Source organism: Plecotus auritus (genome assembly GCF_963455305.1).
Source record: "Plecotus auritus genome assembly, chromosome: 6".
NCBI lineage: Eukaryota > Metazoa > Chordata > Mammalia > Chiroptera > Vespertilionidae > Plecotus > Plecotus auritus.
This window is the reverse complement of record NC_137773.1, coordinates 107,132,740-107,150,341: the sequence shown is the minus strand read 5'-3', so window position 1 is coordinate 107,150,341 and position 17,602 is coordinate 107,132,740. Positions and strand designations below refer to the sequence as shown.

At 41.4% G+C, this 17,602-nt stretch overlaps 1 protein-coding gene across 1 annotated transcript in view; it reads right to left on the bottom strand.

Annotated features, from left to right (window-relative positions):
* The window catches only part of PRSS38 (serine protease 38), a gene marked incomplete at both ends in the record, with an annotated part of 64,958 nt that extends 57,896 nt beyond the window's left edge, over nt 1–7,062 (bottom strand). Inside the window, 3 exons of the mRNA XM_080675485.1 lie at nt 5,348–5,619; nt 6,384–6,546; nt 6,876–7,062. Of these exons, the coding sequence (XP_080531611.1) occupies nt 5,348–5,619; nt 6,384–6,546; nt 6,876–7,062 (622 nt within the window). The remainder of the gene's footprint in view (nt 1–5,347; nt 5,620–6,383; nt 6,547–6,875) is intronic.
* Nucleotides 7,063–17,602: the final 10,540 nt, after the last annotated feature.

Sequence of the window (17,602 nt, the reverse complement as noted above, 5' to 3'; positions counted from 1 at the left end):
TTTCATTTATCTCTACTCTAATCTCTATTATTTGTTTCCTTCTGCTAACTTTGAGTTTAGTTTCTTCTTTTTCTAGCTTCTTAAGTTGTAAAGTTAGATTACTGGTTTAAGTTATTTCTTATTTTTTTTTAAAATATATTTTATTGATTTTTTTTACAGAGAGGAAGGCAGAGGGACAGAGAGCTAGAAACATTGATGGGAGAGAAACATCAATCAGCTGCCTCCTGCACACCTCCCACTGGGGATGTGCCCGCAACCAAGGCACATGTCCTTGACCGGAATCAAACCTGGGTCCCTTCAGTCTGCAGGCCGATGCTCCATCCACTGAGCCAAACCAGTCAGGGCAAGTTATTTCTTATTTTTCAATGTAAACATTTATAGTTATAAATTTTCTTGTTAGCACCACTTTTACTGTGTCCTATAAATTATGGCATATTGTGTTTTCATTGTTATTTACCTCTAAGTATCTTACAATTTCCCTTGTGATATTTTTCTTTGATACATTGGTTGTTTAAAAGTGTATTGGTTAGCTCATCCAGTGTGGCTCAGTGGTTGAGCGTCAACCTATGAACCAGGAAATAATGGTTCAATTCCTAGTAGGGGCACATGCCAGGGTTGTGGGCTTGATCCCCAATATGGGGCATGCAAAAAGCAGCTGATCAATGATTCTCTCTCATCACTGATGTTTCCATCTCTTGCTCCTTTTAAATATATATTTATTGATTTCAGAGAGGAAGGGAGAGGAAGGAAGAAATAGAAACATCAATCCCTACTGGGGATTCAGCCCGCAACCCGGGCATGTGCCCTTGACCTGAATCTAACCCAGGACTCTTCAGTCTACAGGCCAATGCTCTATCCACTGAGCCAAAACAGCTAGGGAAAAATATATATTTTTAAAAGTTTGTTGTTTAGTTTCCACAATTTTGTGAATTTTCCAGTTTTATGTTATCGTAATATGCTAATGATATGCTAAAGCTGCTCAACTGCTTGCAATGATGTGCACTGACCACTGGGGGAAGACACTCCAACTGGTAGGTTAGTTTGCTGCTGGGATCTGGCCAGCCAATTGGGACTGAGCGAGACTGGCCAGACATGCCCTGGAGCCTTCCCGTGGTCCCTCCCTGGCTGGCCAACCTCTCACGTCCCTCCCTGGCCCCTATCATGCACCGATGGGGTCCCTTGGCCTGGCCTGCACCTTCTCGCAATCCGGGACCCCTTAGGGGATGTCGGAGAGCCAGTTTTGGCCTGATCCTGCAGGCCAGACCAAGGGACCCCACTGGTGCACGAATTCGTGCACTAGGCCTCTAGTTGATTTATAACTTCATCCCATTGTGATCAGAGAAAATACTCTGTATACCTATCTTTTAAAATATATTGAAACTTACTCTGTGACCTAACATGATCTATTTTGGATAATGCCCCATATGCACTTGAGATAATTTGTATGCTGTTGGTTTTGGGCGAAGTGTTCTGTATATGTGTGTTATACTAACTGGTTTATTGTGATGTTTAAATTCTTGCCATCCTTATTTATCTTCTGTTCTATTTATTCTTATGAATGGGGTATTTAAGTCTTCAATTGTTTTTCTAGAAAGTTCTCTCCAATTCTGTCAGTTTTTCTTTCATATATTTTAATGGTCTGCTATTACGTGTGTAAATGTTTGTAATTGTCATATATTCTTTATGTAGTAAGCCCTTTATTAATATATAATGTCTTTGTCTCTTGTAACCTCTTTTTTATTTAAAGTCTGTTTTGTCTGATATTAGTATAGCCACTCCTGCTCTCTTTTGGTTATAATTTGCATGAAATAACTTTTTCCATCCTTCTCTTTCAATGTTTTTGTGTCTTTGGATCTCAATTGAGTCTCTTGTAGACAGGATATAGTTTGTTCTGCCAGTCTCTGTTTTCTGACTGGAGACTTTAATCCATTTGCATTTAAAGTAATTACTGACAAAGAGGGACTTACTCCTGTCATTATGAAATTTGTTTTCTATATGCTCTAAAACTTTTTTGTCCCTCATTTTTAGCATTCTGTTTTATGTTGTGTTTAGTTGATTTTTTTGTAGTGAAATGTTAATTTCCTTTTGTGTATATTCTACATCTATTTTTTGTGGTAGCCATGGGGATCACATTTAATTTTAATGTTAAAACATTCTAATTTTAATTTATACTTTATAGCAGCTTAATATATATATATCAGATTTTGAACTTTCTTAACCTCATATAAGATATCAATCTAAAATTTCCAGACCAAACCATAAACTTAATAGTAAACTAAGCATTTCCATTAAAATAAAATGAGACCTAGCATAATTTCTACTGAAGTTTCCAGCCACTGCAATAAGAAAAAAGAAAAAGACAAAAGATAGGAAAACTAGAGATGAAGCAATCTTAATTTTTTAAAAAAGCTTTAAAATATATACATAGGACAGAGAACCAAGATGGCAGTGTAGGTAAATGCTGGTACTCCTAGCCTTCCACAAACACATCAAAATTACAACTAAAATACAGAATGACCATCATTCAGAACCACCTGAAATCTGGCTGAATGGGAGTCTTGCAACTAGAGAAGTAAAGAAGAAAGCATGCCAAGACTTGTAGGAGGGGTGAAGGCATGGAATGGGCTGGTCCTACACTCATGTGTGGCATGCTTTTAATTTGGAGGTATATCTAAGCTCCTCCCATGAGGAGTAAGGGGTTTCAGCACCACACCAGACCCCTCAGCCTAGGGTCCCAGTGCTGGGAAGAGAAGCCCCTGTAACTTCAGGCTGTGAAAACCAGTGGGGATTGTGGTTCAGTGATATGGAGGCTGCTGAAGTCCCAGGCAGTTCCTCTTAAAGGGCCAGTGCATGAACTTACACAGTCCTGCTCCCTCTGAGCTCTAGCACTGGGGCAATGGCTTAGGATCTATGTACATATGGGGAGGAACTGGACTGTCTGGCATCAGAGCAAGAACTCAGGAGCAGCGTTCTTCCATACAGAGGTGCTTTCAGGGGTGATTGTTCCTATGCAAAGGCCTCCCCTATCGAAGAGCTTACTGGCAGCCATATTGAGTTTCCATCTGCCTGATTCATACTGTCTGCTCAGCCCTAGTTATTCCCTGAGGCCCTGTCCCATTCAATTTGCAGCCCCACCCAAGCTGTTTTCAGAGGCTTTTCCATTTGAATGACCTATCCTGGCTCAGGCTTCAGGCTTTTCTAAAATCTCTCAAACAAGCTGGCGTCAGCATGTCCCATACCTATCAATAAAAGGTCCAAGACGGCTTGGCCTCGCCTGGGCACTTCCAAGCCCAACACAAGTAACAGCCATATGCAGATTGCTCTGTAGCTCCTGATGGGTGGCCTCAGGTAGTGACTAACTTTGCACCTACTGGGAGGCCCCAGAGCCAGTGCACCTGGTGGACAGCTTCAGATCACACCAGATTACAACTCTTCACATCCACAAGTGACACACTCAAGGGGCAAACTCAGTGAGCACCAAAGCCCCACTGAAGCAAGTCCTGCTCCATAGGGGTGTCTCCTGCATAGGGCTGGTCCTCACAGCCAATTGGCCTGAGGGGTCAACTTCTCCCAGTGACCCAATAGCAATCAAGGCTCAACTACAACAAGACTGTGCACACAGCCCATACAGGGGTGTATCTAGAGTGCCCAGCTCAGGTTACTGAGGAGACTGAACCACTGGGCTCTACAGGACACCTATTACACAAAGCCACTCTACCAATTCCAGGAGACACAGCAGCTCTACCTTATACATAGAAACAAACACATGGAAGCAGTCAAAATGCAGGGAAAAAGAAACATGCCACAAATGAAAGAACAAAAGAAATCTCCAGAAAAATAACTAAATGAAATGGAAGCAAGCAAACTACTAGATACAGAATTCAAAACCATGGTTATAAGGTTGCTCAAAGATCTTAATAATGAGAGTTTCAAGGGACTTAGTGAGAATTTCAAGGATCTTAGTGAGAATTTCGAGACGTGAAAAAGGACCAGTCAAATATTAAGCATACACTAACTGAAATAAAGAATAATTTACAGGGATTCAACAATAGAGTAGAGGATTTTGAAAATCAAATCAATGATTTAAAATATGAGGAAGCAAAAAACACCCAATCAGAAGAGCAAAAAGAAAAAAGAATTAAAAAATATGAAGATAGTGTAAGGAGCCTCTGGGACAACTTCAAGCATACTAACATTCACATTATGGGGATGCCAGGAGAAGAGAGAGAGCAAGATATTGAAAACCTATTTGAAGAAATAATGACAGTAATCTTCTCCTAACTGATGAAAGAAATAGACTTACAAGTCCAGGAACCCAAACAAGAGGAACCCAAAGAGGCCTACACCAAGACATGTCATGATTAAAATGACAAAGGTTAAAAACAAAGAGAAAAATCTTAAAAGCAGCAGGAAAAAAGCAGTTAGTAAGAAGAAGAAGAAAAAGAAGCAGCAGCAACAAAAGAAAAAAGATAAAAAATATGAACAATAAAAAGGCAATAAATACATATCTATCAACAATTGAATCTAAAAAAATGAACAAGGAATCTAATGAACAAAATAAACTGATGAATAAAATAGAACCAGAGATATGGAACAGACCAATGAATCTCAGAGGGAAGGGAGGGGAGAGTGATTAACCAAAGAACTTGTATACATACATGCATTACTTTTGGACACAGACAATATGGTGGTGAAGGCCTGGGCCTGGGGCAGGAACTGGGTGGATGGGACAATGAGGGATGGGGAGGGGGGAGAAGGGGACATCTATAATACTCTCAACAATATTTTTTTAAAAATAAAGAAAATGGAAAAATCTCAAAGGAAAAATAATATATACAATAGCCAATAATCAATTGACCAGCTATTAAAAATTAGTTCTATGAAGTGGCTAGAAACAAGGTCAATGTGCAAAAATCAAAACTATGACTGATTAGCAAATGCAATTTAAAAGCATCTTTTACTTAGCCATAAAAATTCTAAGTACAAACCTACAAAGAAAATACAAGGTTTTTAGGCACAAAATGAGAATAACTAGTAGGTTTTTTAATAGGCTAAAAAGATTAAGTTAAATTTATTATCTTAGGAAACTTTACTTTGAAAATTTTGGTCTTGATAAACTAAATATTAAATCCACACTCAAAGTAGAAGTAACTATTTCTTTGTATACAACAAAGTCAGCCAGGGATGAAACAAAACTCCACACTGACAGAGAAATAGGTTGGGATTGCAGTTCTCAGATACCTGCAACTCCGTAACTGACAGAACACTTTCTTTCCTTAGTGCCATAGAGCCACCATCCTTCCACAAACTCCAAAAAAGGGATTGATGCTGCACTTTGTTCTCTTACCTGTTTGGGAGATGAGTCCCCATCCTGTCACCCAGCAGGTAAGGTTCTCAAGGTTCATGTCTGGGGTTGCAATGCAGATGGGGAGTACAGAGTCAGAAAATACAATTGGACTTTTCAGCTGCACCAGAGCGACGTCACCTCCAAGAGGGTGGTACACTTCATATGTATGATGCATAATAACCTTATTCACCTCAAACCACTGGGTATGATTGCCTGCGAGCTTGAGGTCCACAAGGCCCACGTACATATCAAATGCCTCAGTGCTCCTGTCCCTGTGGGGACAGAGAACAAAGGCACAGTGGCTCAAGCACCTTGAACCTGGGGAGAGGAGCCACCATTAGCTCACCGACACAGGGAGGCCTGGGAGCATGGCAGCTTGGTATTCAGGCTCTCAGCCAAGATGTGGAAAAGTAATCCCTTGCAGGACAATGGGGACTTGGTTGTTTGGGAAAATTTCCCCCCAAAGAAGTCTTGACCTGGGCCCAACGGAAACCATCAGGATCTGCTGGCCACCAACAGCCCAGGATGAGCTTGTCAGGTGTAAAGTGGCCTGTCCAGAGGTAAGTCTCTCCTCAGCTCTCACCCTGTGATGTGCCTCTTCTCCTCCCCTCCTATGACATGTCCCCTCTCCTCTCATGCTCTGAGTCTCCTCTCCTCCCATCTTATCCTGTGATGCATTCCCTCTCCTCCTATGACTATCTCCTCTCCTCCCATCCTATGATGTGTTTTCTCTCCTTTCATACTATGATGTGGCCCCTCCATCTCTACTGTGAGTGTCTCAGCTGTCCTATGGTGTGTCACCTCTCCTCACCTCTCATCCTATGATTTGGCTCCACACCTATCTCAAAGAACAGATGGGCCTAATGACAATCCCCCCTCTCCCCTCGCCCGCCCTGTGTCAGGAGAAGCTATAGAGGATGGAGCTGTGTGCTGGGCCCACTCTCTCTCCAATTCCAAGTAGTGCCCCTCCACCTGTCTTGCATGGTCAGCCTCAAGGTCCCTGGACCTCCAGGGAATGGCATCCAGCACTACTCACTTGCTAAAGCAGTGAGCTGCTGACAGGATCCAGTACTCATTGAGGATGGACCCACCGCAGATGTGGAAGCCCCCATAGTGCACGCTGACCTGCCACGGCCACTTCTCCTCAGGGGCGTCCATGCCCCCTACAATCTTCCCCTGCATGTGACGCTGGCCACAGGCTGAGTGGAGAGATACAGAGCGTATGAGTGCAGCTATGCAGGAGCAGGCCAGGCCATGAGCAGAGGGGAGGGAGGGAGGATCTGGCAGTGCGCAAGAAGTGCGTGTGTGTGTTGCGGGGGGGGGGGGGGGGGAGGGAGAAAGGGGGGGGTCGAGGGGGAGGGTAGGGGCGGCTGGGATAATAGGGAAGTGGAGAGAAGGATAGGAGAGAACAGGGGAGGGCAAGGAGGCAAGGAGGGAAGGTAAGGCAAGGGAAAGGGGTCTCCAACACAGAAGGGAAGGGGAGGGAGGATGAGCCTCCAGAACCACTCCCAACCGGCTGGGGTCCTACCCATGTCCTGGCTCAAGGTGATCCCTTCGCTGTCGGGGTGCCTGTGGGGCAGAAGGAGCAGCAGCAGCAGGAGGAGGCCCGAGGCTTTACTGGAAGCTCCAGGCCCAGCACCACGGCAGGAGGGCGGGGTGGCCATGAGGCTGAAGGCCCCCGGGGTGCAGTGGCTGGAGCCCGCTGGACTCACCATGGCTGGGGACGCGCGATGTGTGATGGCGGCAGCGCACGCGGCACTTGACAGCACCAACGCCAGCGCCTCGCGCACGTGCTGGAACCCTAAACACGTGGTTTTGCCCCTGCGTCTCAGGCACCAGTCGGTGCTCCTCTCTGCCCGCTATTTGGACGCCCCTGGGGCCCTGGCAGGTCACCACGCGCTTACTTGCACGTGGAGGCAGCTCTCAGCGGCCTGCCTCCTGGGTGATAGACTCTTGGTGTCCTCACACCCGGGTCAGCTGCGGTTGTGGTCTCCAGTGGTCCCACCCCAGGGGCAGCTGTGGTCAGTGGTCTCCAGTGGTCTCGCTCCGGGTCAGCTGGCTGGTTCTTGGCTGATACAATGGGGATCAGTTCATACCGTGTCTCCCAACATCTAGCCAGCAGGTCCGGGTTTGGTCATAGGACGCAGTATTATGGAAAGTGCAAGCACAATTCCTTACCTATTTACTAATGTGACATTGAACGAAGCAAGTTATATTACCATCAGCGAAGAAAGGGTGGGGAAGGTACGCTTTACCACCTAGGCCCCTGAAGGCCTCAGAGCCCTGCTGCCGTCACAGTATGTGCACAAATGAACAGCACTGCGTTCCAAGAAAATCTCATTTCCAGATACAAATTTGACTTTCCTGTGAAGTTTACATCTCACAACATTCTTTTGTTTTCCCTCAAGCGTAAAAAAATGTAAAAATCATTCTTAGTTCATGAGTTACGTAGAAACAGGTAGTTTGCCAGTCTCTAGGTGTTTCATGTATATACAGGGTACCCCCCCTCAAAGATGTATACACACTTTACCAGCTGATTCTATTACACTCTGAAAATAAAATGTATTTTTTAATAAACACTGCCTTTATAATTACTCAAAGTGTGTATCCATTTGGGGGGGATATACAGTATATTTGTTGTTGTTTAATCCTTTATTTGGATGTGGTCCTTTTCCATAAAATTATTTTCCCCAGGATTTTATTTTTTAATTGGATTTATTGGGGTGATATTGATTAATAAAATTATATAGGTTGCATTTGTACAATTCTACAATACATCATCTGTATATTGTATTGTGTGTTTACCACCCCAAGTCAAGTCTCCTTCTGTCACTATTTATTTACCCTCTTCTACCTCCCCTCACCCCTTTCCTCCATACATAAATTTAAATAGGTTTTACTTTTTTAAAAGAAGTTTTAGGATCACAGCAAAATTAATTAGAAGGTACTGAGGTCTACAATGGGGGAAGCTATGAATGTGTGGTATTAGGAAATCTTTATATTTCTTGATAGTAACCCTTTGTCTTTCACAGATGGTCTCTGACTTATAATGGTTTGACCTAATGACTTTTTTACTTTACAGCCATGTGAAAGTGATACCTATACAACATTCTGTTTTTCACTTTCAGTACAGTATTCAATAAATACATGAGGTATTCAACACTTCAATATAAAATAGACTCTGTGTTTGATGATTTTGCCCAATTCTAGGCTAATGTAAGTGTTACATGTTGAGCATGTTTAACTTCAATATAAAATAGACTCTGTGTTTGATGATTTTGCCCAATTCTAGGCTAATGTAAGTGTTACATGTTGAGCATGTTTAAGTTAGGCTATGATGTTTGGTAGGTTAGGTATATTAAATGCATTTTTTACTTATATTTTCAACTTATGATGGGTTTATTGACATGTAATCTCATTGTAAGTTGAGGAACATCTGTAATATATTGCCAATAATTTCTTTTCCTTCATGGTTACTTGCACTTTAATATGTTAAATATGTTTCAAGTGTGTTCATAATTGCTCAATGGGGAAGTTTTATGATAGCTGCTTTAAAATCTTTGTCCAAGAATTCAAAGAATGTGTTAGCGTGATGTCTATTGATTGTCTTTTCTTATTGGAGTTGAGGTTTTCCTAGTTCTTAATGTGACAAGTAATTTGGGACTGTATCCTGTGCATTTTGAGTATAACTTTTGAAGGCTCTGGTTCCCACTTAAGTCTAACTTAGCAGGTAGTCAACCTGTCAAGTCAGAATGCTTATCTGGCTCACTTTAGTGGACTGCAGTTCCAATAGCAGTTGAGTTTATAAAGTCTCTGGAGAGGGATGCTGCTAAACATTCTATAATGCACAGGACCCCTTCCAAAACAATGAATTTCCCAGCCCTAAATGTCAGCAATGCTGAGTTGAGATATCTTGGCCCATATGCTCAACAGGGGCCACCTTACCCCGGGGAAAGGGCTTGCACATAGCCTCCCATCAATGAAGCCAGCTTCTTCAGTGAATTTTGGAGGACAGAGGAGTGTGGCTTCCCTCAGAGCAGGCATAATGGTGAGAAGGTGTCTGTCATGTTGTCCCACCCTTTCCTGGCCCTTGGCTTTTCTTATGGCTGGTGTGTGTAACCCCACAAATAACCCCAAGTTGGGCACACAGGGGAAAGAAACACCCCCAGGGAGCTCCCCATTGGATTCTCCTTTCAGTCCTGAGATCCCTAGACTACCTCCTTTTGTCCACCTCACAGAATCTTTTGGTAAGTGACTTATGGTGTTGTGATTAGTGGCAGAAATAAAATGGAATGTGTTCATCATTTCTGTCTTAAACCTTAAAGAACTGGAAGTACTTCATAACTTTATTTTCCTTCTCCTAGCTGAGTTTGTTTCTCACTAATTGCAGTTTTCAGCTTGATTGACTTGGTGTTTATTTTTCATGTTAGAGGCCCTCCTTAGATGTCTGGTATTTCTTTGTCTTCAATTTGAAATTAAGACTGCTAGAATAAGAAGTGATTGGAAACTCTGGGCTGTGGATGTGGCTTATTTACTTTGATCTTCTCAGTGAGAGAACTGGGTGAGTCATGGGAAGCTGCTGATAACAGTATCTTTATAACATCTCTCTTGGGCTTGTTAGCTTCACAGATAATAAAAAATTCTTTCTTGAATGGTGAGGATCTTATTGCAGGGTTCTGGCAGCTTGGGTAGAAGGTGCCTGTGTCTAAACATTCTGCATTAAGTATGTTCATCATCCCCTAACCTTCCATTGTTGACATCCAGGGCCCTAAACTGTGCCTGGGATTCCCCAATGTGGATTATCTCTTTTACTCTCTGCAGAAACCAAAATTCCAGATTTCTGCAATAGTAAGCTACATTAGTCCAGAGGTATGGAGTGGGGAGAAGACTTAGCTTTATAGTAATTGCTTTCAAATAGTTCCCCCCTAGGGTTAGCATTCCATCCCATAGTCAGATCTAGACATACTGCTTCTTTTTGAGAATTCTGTAATATATAGATCATGATGTTTATAGCTTTCTTTATGGCCCATTCAATTCTATTAGGTCAATTACTATTTATAGACCTGCCATTCAGCCATAAAATCTTTTCTGTTAAGGTGTAACTTACACACAGTAAAATTGATCCAATCATGCAGGTTTTGACAGCCAAGATATAAAAGAGTTCCACTACCCTTCCCAGTCTCCTCTGCCCCCCATATAATCAAGCCCTCCTACCTCCAGCCCCTTGAAACAATTGAGGTAGTTTTCCATCCACATAATTTTGCCTTTTCCAGAGTATCATATATGTAGTCTTTAGAGTCTGACCTCTTCTATTAGCATACTACATTTGAGATTCATCTATAGAATGGCCTGTAAAACCAACTTGGCCTGGAATTTTATTTTCTGAAGGGTTTTTTAACTATGAATTCAACTTCTGTAACATATGTAGGAGTGCTCAGGTTATAGATTTCTTCTTGGGTGAGTTTTGATACTTTGTATCTTCAAGAAAAATATCCTTTTCACTTGAATTGTTGAATTTATGGGCATAAAGTTATTAGTAAATATTCCCTCTCAATTCCTGTAGTAATGACCCTCCTTCATTCCTAATATTGTTAGCTTCTAACTGATTATTGTTTTATATGTGAAGACTATTGTTTGTTTTTGTATGCTACTTTACTGAATTTTCTTTCAATTTGTGATAGTTTCACACTGATTCTCTTTTTGTTATTGAGTTGTAAGATTTTTATAAATTCTTGATACAAGTCTCATCAGATATATGGTGTACAAATATCTTCTCACAGTAGTATGCTGCTTTTTTACTTTCCTGAATGTGTTCTATGACACACAAAAGTTTTAATTTTAAAGAAGTCCAATTTATCTCCCTTTTTTGCCATTTATACTTTGGAATTTATATCTAAGGAACCATTGCTTAACCTAAGATCATGAAGATTTACTCCTATGTTTTCTTCTAAGTGTTTTATCATGTTAGCGCTTACATTTAGGTCCATGATTGATTTTTAGTTAAATTTTGTGTGTGAATATCTGTTTGTCTCAGCATCATTTGTTGAAAAGAGTAATCTTTTCCTATTGACTGTCTTGGAACCTTTGTCAAAAAACAATTGACCATAAAGGTATAGATTTATTTCTGGACTCTTAGTTCTATTCTATTGATGTATGTTTCTGTCCTCATTCCAGTTCTACACTGTGTCGGTTACATAGTTTTGTAATAATTGTGTGATCAGAAATGTAAGTCTTCCAACTTTGGTCTTTTTCAAGATTGTTCTGACTTTTCTGAGTCCTTTTTCACATGACTTTTTGATCAGTTTGTTAATTTCTGGAGGAAATCGAGCAGAAATTTTGAAAAAGATTGTAATGAATCTGTAGGTAAACTTGGAGAGTATTACCATCCACTATGGGTTGGATTGTGTCCCCTCAACAAATATGTTGAAGTCCTAATCCCAGTACTATGAATGTGAACTTATTTGCAAATAAAGTCATTCTAGATATACTTAGATTGAAGATGAAATCAAACTGGAATAGGGTGGGCCCATAATCCAATATAACTGGTACCTTTATAAGAAAAGGAGAGAGAAGCATACAGGGAGAAGATGGCCTTGTGAAGACAGAGAGATATATGGAGAGCACTATATGAAGATGGAGGTAGAAATTGGAATAATGGGAGAGGAAAAAATGGCAGCGGAATAGACAGACCTGTCCTGAGCCTTGTCCTGGAGCAGATAGAAAGAACAGCTGAGGGTCGCACAGGGAGTGTTTGTTGGTGAGTTGAGGGACAGCTATACTCCAGGAGACGGTGGGACTGCTGGATGGGGCTCCCCTGACCAGGCAGCCCCCACTGCTGCTGGGTTCCCTCCCAGAGCTACCAGCTCAGACACGGAGACTGCGCCATCTTGAAGGGGAAAGTGGATGTTATCAGAAGCCTGAAAATCTACAACTGCGGCACCCACCGAACAGCTGTGAACCCCAGAGCACCGGTCCCCAATTGGCGCAAACACGCAGGTTCAGAGGAGCTCTACACTCCACCACAGAAAGGTCAGATTTCGCCTGGGATAAGTGAGGTCTCTGGTCCCAGCAGGAGAGAGAAACGCACACTGCAGGAGCTCGAGGACCGGGGGAAGTCTGCACCTAGAAAAATCCGTGGCTGTTGGGACTGGAGTGATCCGTGGTTTCGGACTTCTGGCCTCCTGAACTGTGAGAGAATAAATTTCTGTGACTTTAAGTCACCAAGTTTGTGGCAATTTGTTATGGCAGCCCTAGGAAACTATTACATATTTTGGTAACAGAAATGGAGTCTGACAAGTCCAAAATCTATAGGGCAGGCAGTAGTCTGGAAATTCTGGCAAGAGTTGAGGTTTCAGTCTTGAGTCTGAAATTGGTAGGGCAGGTTGGCATGCTGGAAACTCAGACAGTTTCTGTGCGAGTCTTGAGTGAGGCCTTCTTCTTCTCCAGGAAACTTCAGCTTTTACTCTTGATGCCTTCAACTGTCTGGATGGTGCACACTCACAAATCAAGGGGAATATCCTTTACTTAAAGTCAATTGATTGTATTTGTTAATCATTTCTACAAAATACCTTCAGAACAACATCTAAAAAAACAGCTGGGCACCATGGCCTAGTCAAGTTGATACATAAACTTAACCATGACAGTTCTCTCTTTTCAAGGTCTCCCAATCCATACCTAATGTTCAGATAAAGACAATAACTGTCATTCTTCTGTATTTTATGATACAGCCATCCTGAACAACTGAAAATGCACTAGCTCTTTCCCCAGGAGAGGCTGCAGACTCCTTGGGTGATGGGTGATCTTTTTCTTGATGTCCTATAACACATTCACACATACATGCTTGCATGTGCACACACACACATATACACATGTACACATACATATTCATAGAAAAGTGAGGAAAAATACTCATAACTATTATAGTCCAAGTTTCTTCAAATGATCCTAGCAGGGATTTATAGCTTTTCTCTTCCACTACTCATTACATATTGCCTTTGCCCTCAGCAAGCAACTCAGCTGATTGTGGTTTTTACTTCTTTCCTGAAGGATCTGCACCATCAGCAGTCCTGCCTGAATTGGGATATTGCAGTTTTCCAATGATTTTTGTCACAGGGCATGGTGATACTTAGAGACACTATAAGGCAGGGGTGGGAAACTTTTTCCTGCCAGTGCCCATTTGGATATTTATAACATCATTTGCGACCATACAGAATTATCAACTTAAAAATTAGCCTGCTAAAAATAAATGACATAGAGACCAAAAAAACAATACAAAAGATCAATGAAACCAAGAGCTGGTTCTTTGAAAGGATAAACAAGATTGATGAACCTCTAGCCAGGCTCACCAAGAAGCAAAGAGAGAGGACCCAAATAAACAAAATCAGAAATGAAAGAGGTGAAATAACAACAGACCCCACAGAAATACAAAGGATTGTTTAAAAAATACTATGAGCAACTCTATTTCAACAAACTAGATACCTGTAGGAAATGGACATATTCCTAGAAAAATATAACCTTCCAAAACTCAATCAGGAAGAATCTAAAAATCTCAGTAGGCTGATAACTATGGAAGAAATTGAAGCAGTCATCAAAAAGCTTCTAGCAAACAAAAGCCCAGGGCCAGATGGCTTCACAGGGGAGTTTTACCAAACATTCAAGGAAGAACTAAAACCAATCCTCCTCAGACTATTCCAAAAAATTTAAGAGGAAGGAACACTTCCAAGCTCATTCTATGAAGCCAGCATTATCCTAATACCAAAACCAGATAAAGACACTACAAAGAAAGAGAATTATAGGCCAATATCTCTCATGAACATAGATGCCAAATCCTCAACAAAATTCTAGCAAATTGGATCCAGCATTACATCAGAAAAATCAGACACCATGACCAAGTAGGATTTATTCTGGGGATGCAAGGATGGTACAATATCCACGAATCAATTAACGTGATACATCACATAAACAAATCCTATATAATAAAAGCCTAATGTGCTAAGTGTCCGACCATTTGTTCAACCATTCGACCAGTCGCTATGATGAGCACTGACAACCAGGGGGCAGATTCTCTGACCAGTAGGTTAACTTCCTGCTGGGGTCTAGCCGATCAGGACTGGCCAAGACGGGCTGGACATGCCCTGGATGAATCTGTGCACCTGGCCAGTTTCAGCCTGATCCCAGAAGGCCAGGTGGAGGGACCCCACCAGTGCACGAACCCATGCACCGGGCCTGTACTTGAGAGATAAAAATCACATAGTCATATCAATTGATGCAGAAAAAGCATTTGACAAAATCCAACACACTTTCTTGATAAAAACCCTCAGCAAAATGGGAATAGATGGAACATACCTTAACATAATAAAAGCTATATATGACAAACCTACAGCAAACATTATATTCAATGGGCAAAAACTAAAACCATTTCACTTAAGAACAGGAATGAGACAGGGATGCCCACTTTCACCACTCCTGTTCAACATAGTTCTGGAAGTGCTAGCCATAGCAATTAGACAAGAAGAAGAAATAAAAGGTATCCAAATTGGAAAAGAAGACGTAAAACTGTCATTATTCCCAGATGACATGATACTGTACATAGAAAACCCTAAACACTCCATCAAAAAATTATTAGACTTAATAAATGAATTTGGCAAGGTAGCAGGATACAAAATCAATGCCAAGAAATCTATGGCATTTCTATGCACCAATAATGAACTTATAGAAAGAGAGATTAGCCGAAACCGGTTTGGCTCAGTGGATAGAGCGTCGGCCTGCGGACTGAAGGGTCCCGGGTTCGATTCCGGTCAAGGGCATGTACCTTGGTTGCGGGCACATCCCCAGTGGGAGGTGTGCAGGAGGCAGCTGATCGATGTTTCTCTCTCATCGATGTTTCTAACCCTCTATCCCTATCCCTTCCTCTCTGTGAAATATCAATAAAATATATTTAAAAAAAAAAAAAGAAAGAGAGACTAAAAAAACAATCCCATTTACCATCACACCAAAAAAATTCAGATACCTAGGAATAAACTTAACTAAGGAGGTAAAAGATCTGTACTTGGAAAACTACAGGACACTGGAAAAAAGAGATAGAGGAAGATGTAAACAGATGGAAGAACATACCGTGTTCATGGATTGATAGAATCAACATCATTAAAATGTCCATACTACCCAAAGCAATCTATAGATTCAATGCACTCCCCATTAAAATACCAACGGCATATTTCACAGACCTAGAACAAACTCTCCAAAAATCCATCTGGAATAAAAAAAAGACCCCGAATAGCTGCAGCAATCCTGAGAAAGAAGAACAAAATAGGAGGGATCTCAACACCACATATCAAGCTGTATTACAAAGCCACTGTCCTCAAAACAGCCTGGTACTGGCACAAGAACAGACATATAGATCAATGGAATAGAATAGAGAACCCAGAAATCGACCCAAATCAGTATGCTCAATTAATATTTGAAAAAGGAGGCAAGAACATACAATAGAATCAAGACAGTCTCTTCAATAAATGGTGTTGGGAAAATTGGACAGATACATGCAAAAAAATGAAACTAGATCACCAACTTACACCATACACAAAAATAAACTCAAAATGGATACAGGACTTAAACATAAGATGGGAAACCATAAAAATATTAGAGGAATCCATAGGCAGCAAAATCTCAGACATATGCCGAAAACAATTTCTTCACCGATACAGCTCCTAGGGCAATGGAAACTAAAGAGAAAATAAACAAATGGGACTACATCAAAATAAAAAGCTTTTGCATAGCAAAAGAAACCATCAACAAAACAACAAGAAAACCCACTGCATGGGAAAACGTATTTGCCAGTGTTATCTCTGATAAGGGTTTAATCTCCAATATTTACAGGGAACTCATACAACTTAACAAAAGGAAGATAAACAACCCAATCAAAAAATGGGCAACAGACCTAAATAGATACTTTTTGAAAGAAGACATGCAGAAGGCCAAGAGACATATGAAAACATGCTCGAAGTCACTAATCATCTGAGAGATACAAAAATAGATCCAGAGACAGAGAAGCATCAATCAGACCATCAAACCTCAGAGGGAAGGTAGGGGAGGGTGGGGGTAAGGGGGCGAGATCAACCAAAGGACTTGTATGCATGTATATAAGCCTAACCAATTGATGCAGACACCGGGGGCAGGGGTGGGGGTGAGAGCATGAGTGGGGAATGGGGGGGGGGGGGGGCAACAATGGGAGGATAAGGACACATATGTAATACATTAATCAATAAAGAAAAATTTTTTAAAAATTAGCCTGCTATATTTGGTCAAACATTTCATTAACTTACCCCTAATGAGATGGCTGGAACTGCTTCTCTTTAGTGAGGCGTGTGATGTTAGCTGGTATTGATGATGTTGCTACTTGTGACTGCTTTTCCAGGTTTGCGTCCATCCGTTGGGAGTGAAGTTGACTCTTTGAGTTGGCAAGTTTTGAAAAGAACTGCTCACAGATGCATATTTCAATGCATGTCTCCTCAAAGTGTGAAATTCATCACTGCTTGTGTAACATTTTTAGAACTCAAGTAGTGAAGTGGTTGTACCCAGCTTTCAGCTCATCATCACTGTGCAGCTGAATGATTTCATGTTGTAGGTTATCAGCCACATCAGCTGGTTCCACATTGAACGGTGTACAAAGATGTTCAATTCCATTAGTTTACTTTTCACATACTTGAATCTTTCATTATATGTCTCAATCAGTTTCCCACGTTCATCAGCATATTCACGTGTTGCAAAAGGCTTTTGTCCTTCCTGAGTTGGAAATGCACTGTGTTATTCCTTTCAAGTTGCACTTTCCATAGCCTTAATTTAGCTTCAAATGATTTCACATTGGAAAGCAAGGAGCTGAAAAGCTGGTTGGGGCCCGGCAACTTGTTCAGCTCTGAGAGGTAATGTCCACCATGAACGCTAGATCACACAGCCACTTGCTATCACTGAGTTCCCTGACAGGTTTTCCCTTCATCTCCATGAGCTGCTTGACTTCATCTGCAGTTGATAAAACCTCATGAGCAAGTTTCCACGACTCAGCCACCACACTGCACATTGTTAAACAAGATTACCGTACTCAGAGTAAAGATCATTCAGGAACTCCTTAAACTGGAAGCTATTTAACTCTCTGCTTTTGACAAAATTTATGCATGACACTATTGCTGTCACCATTGTTGAGCCACAATGACTGTGCACAGAGACTTTCTTGGTGTATGATGCAGTGGCATATAATTAAATCAC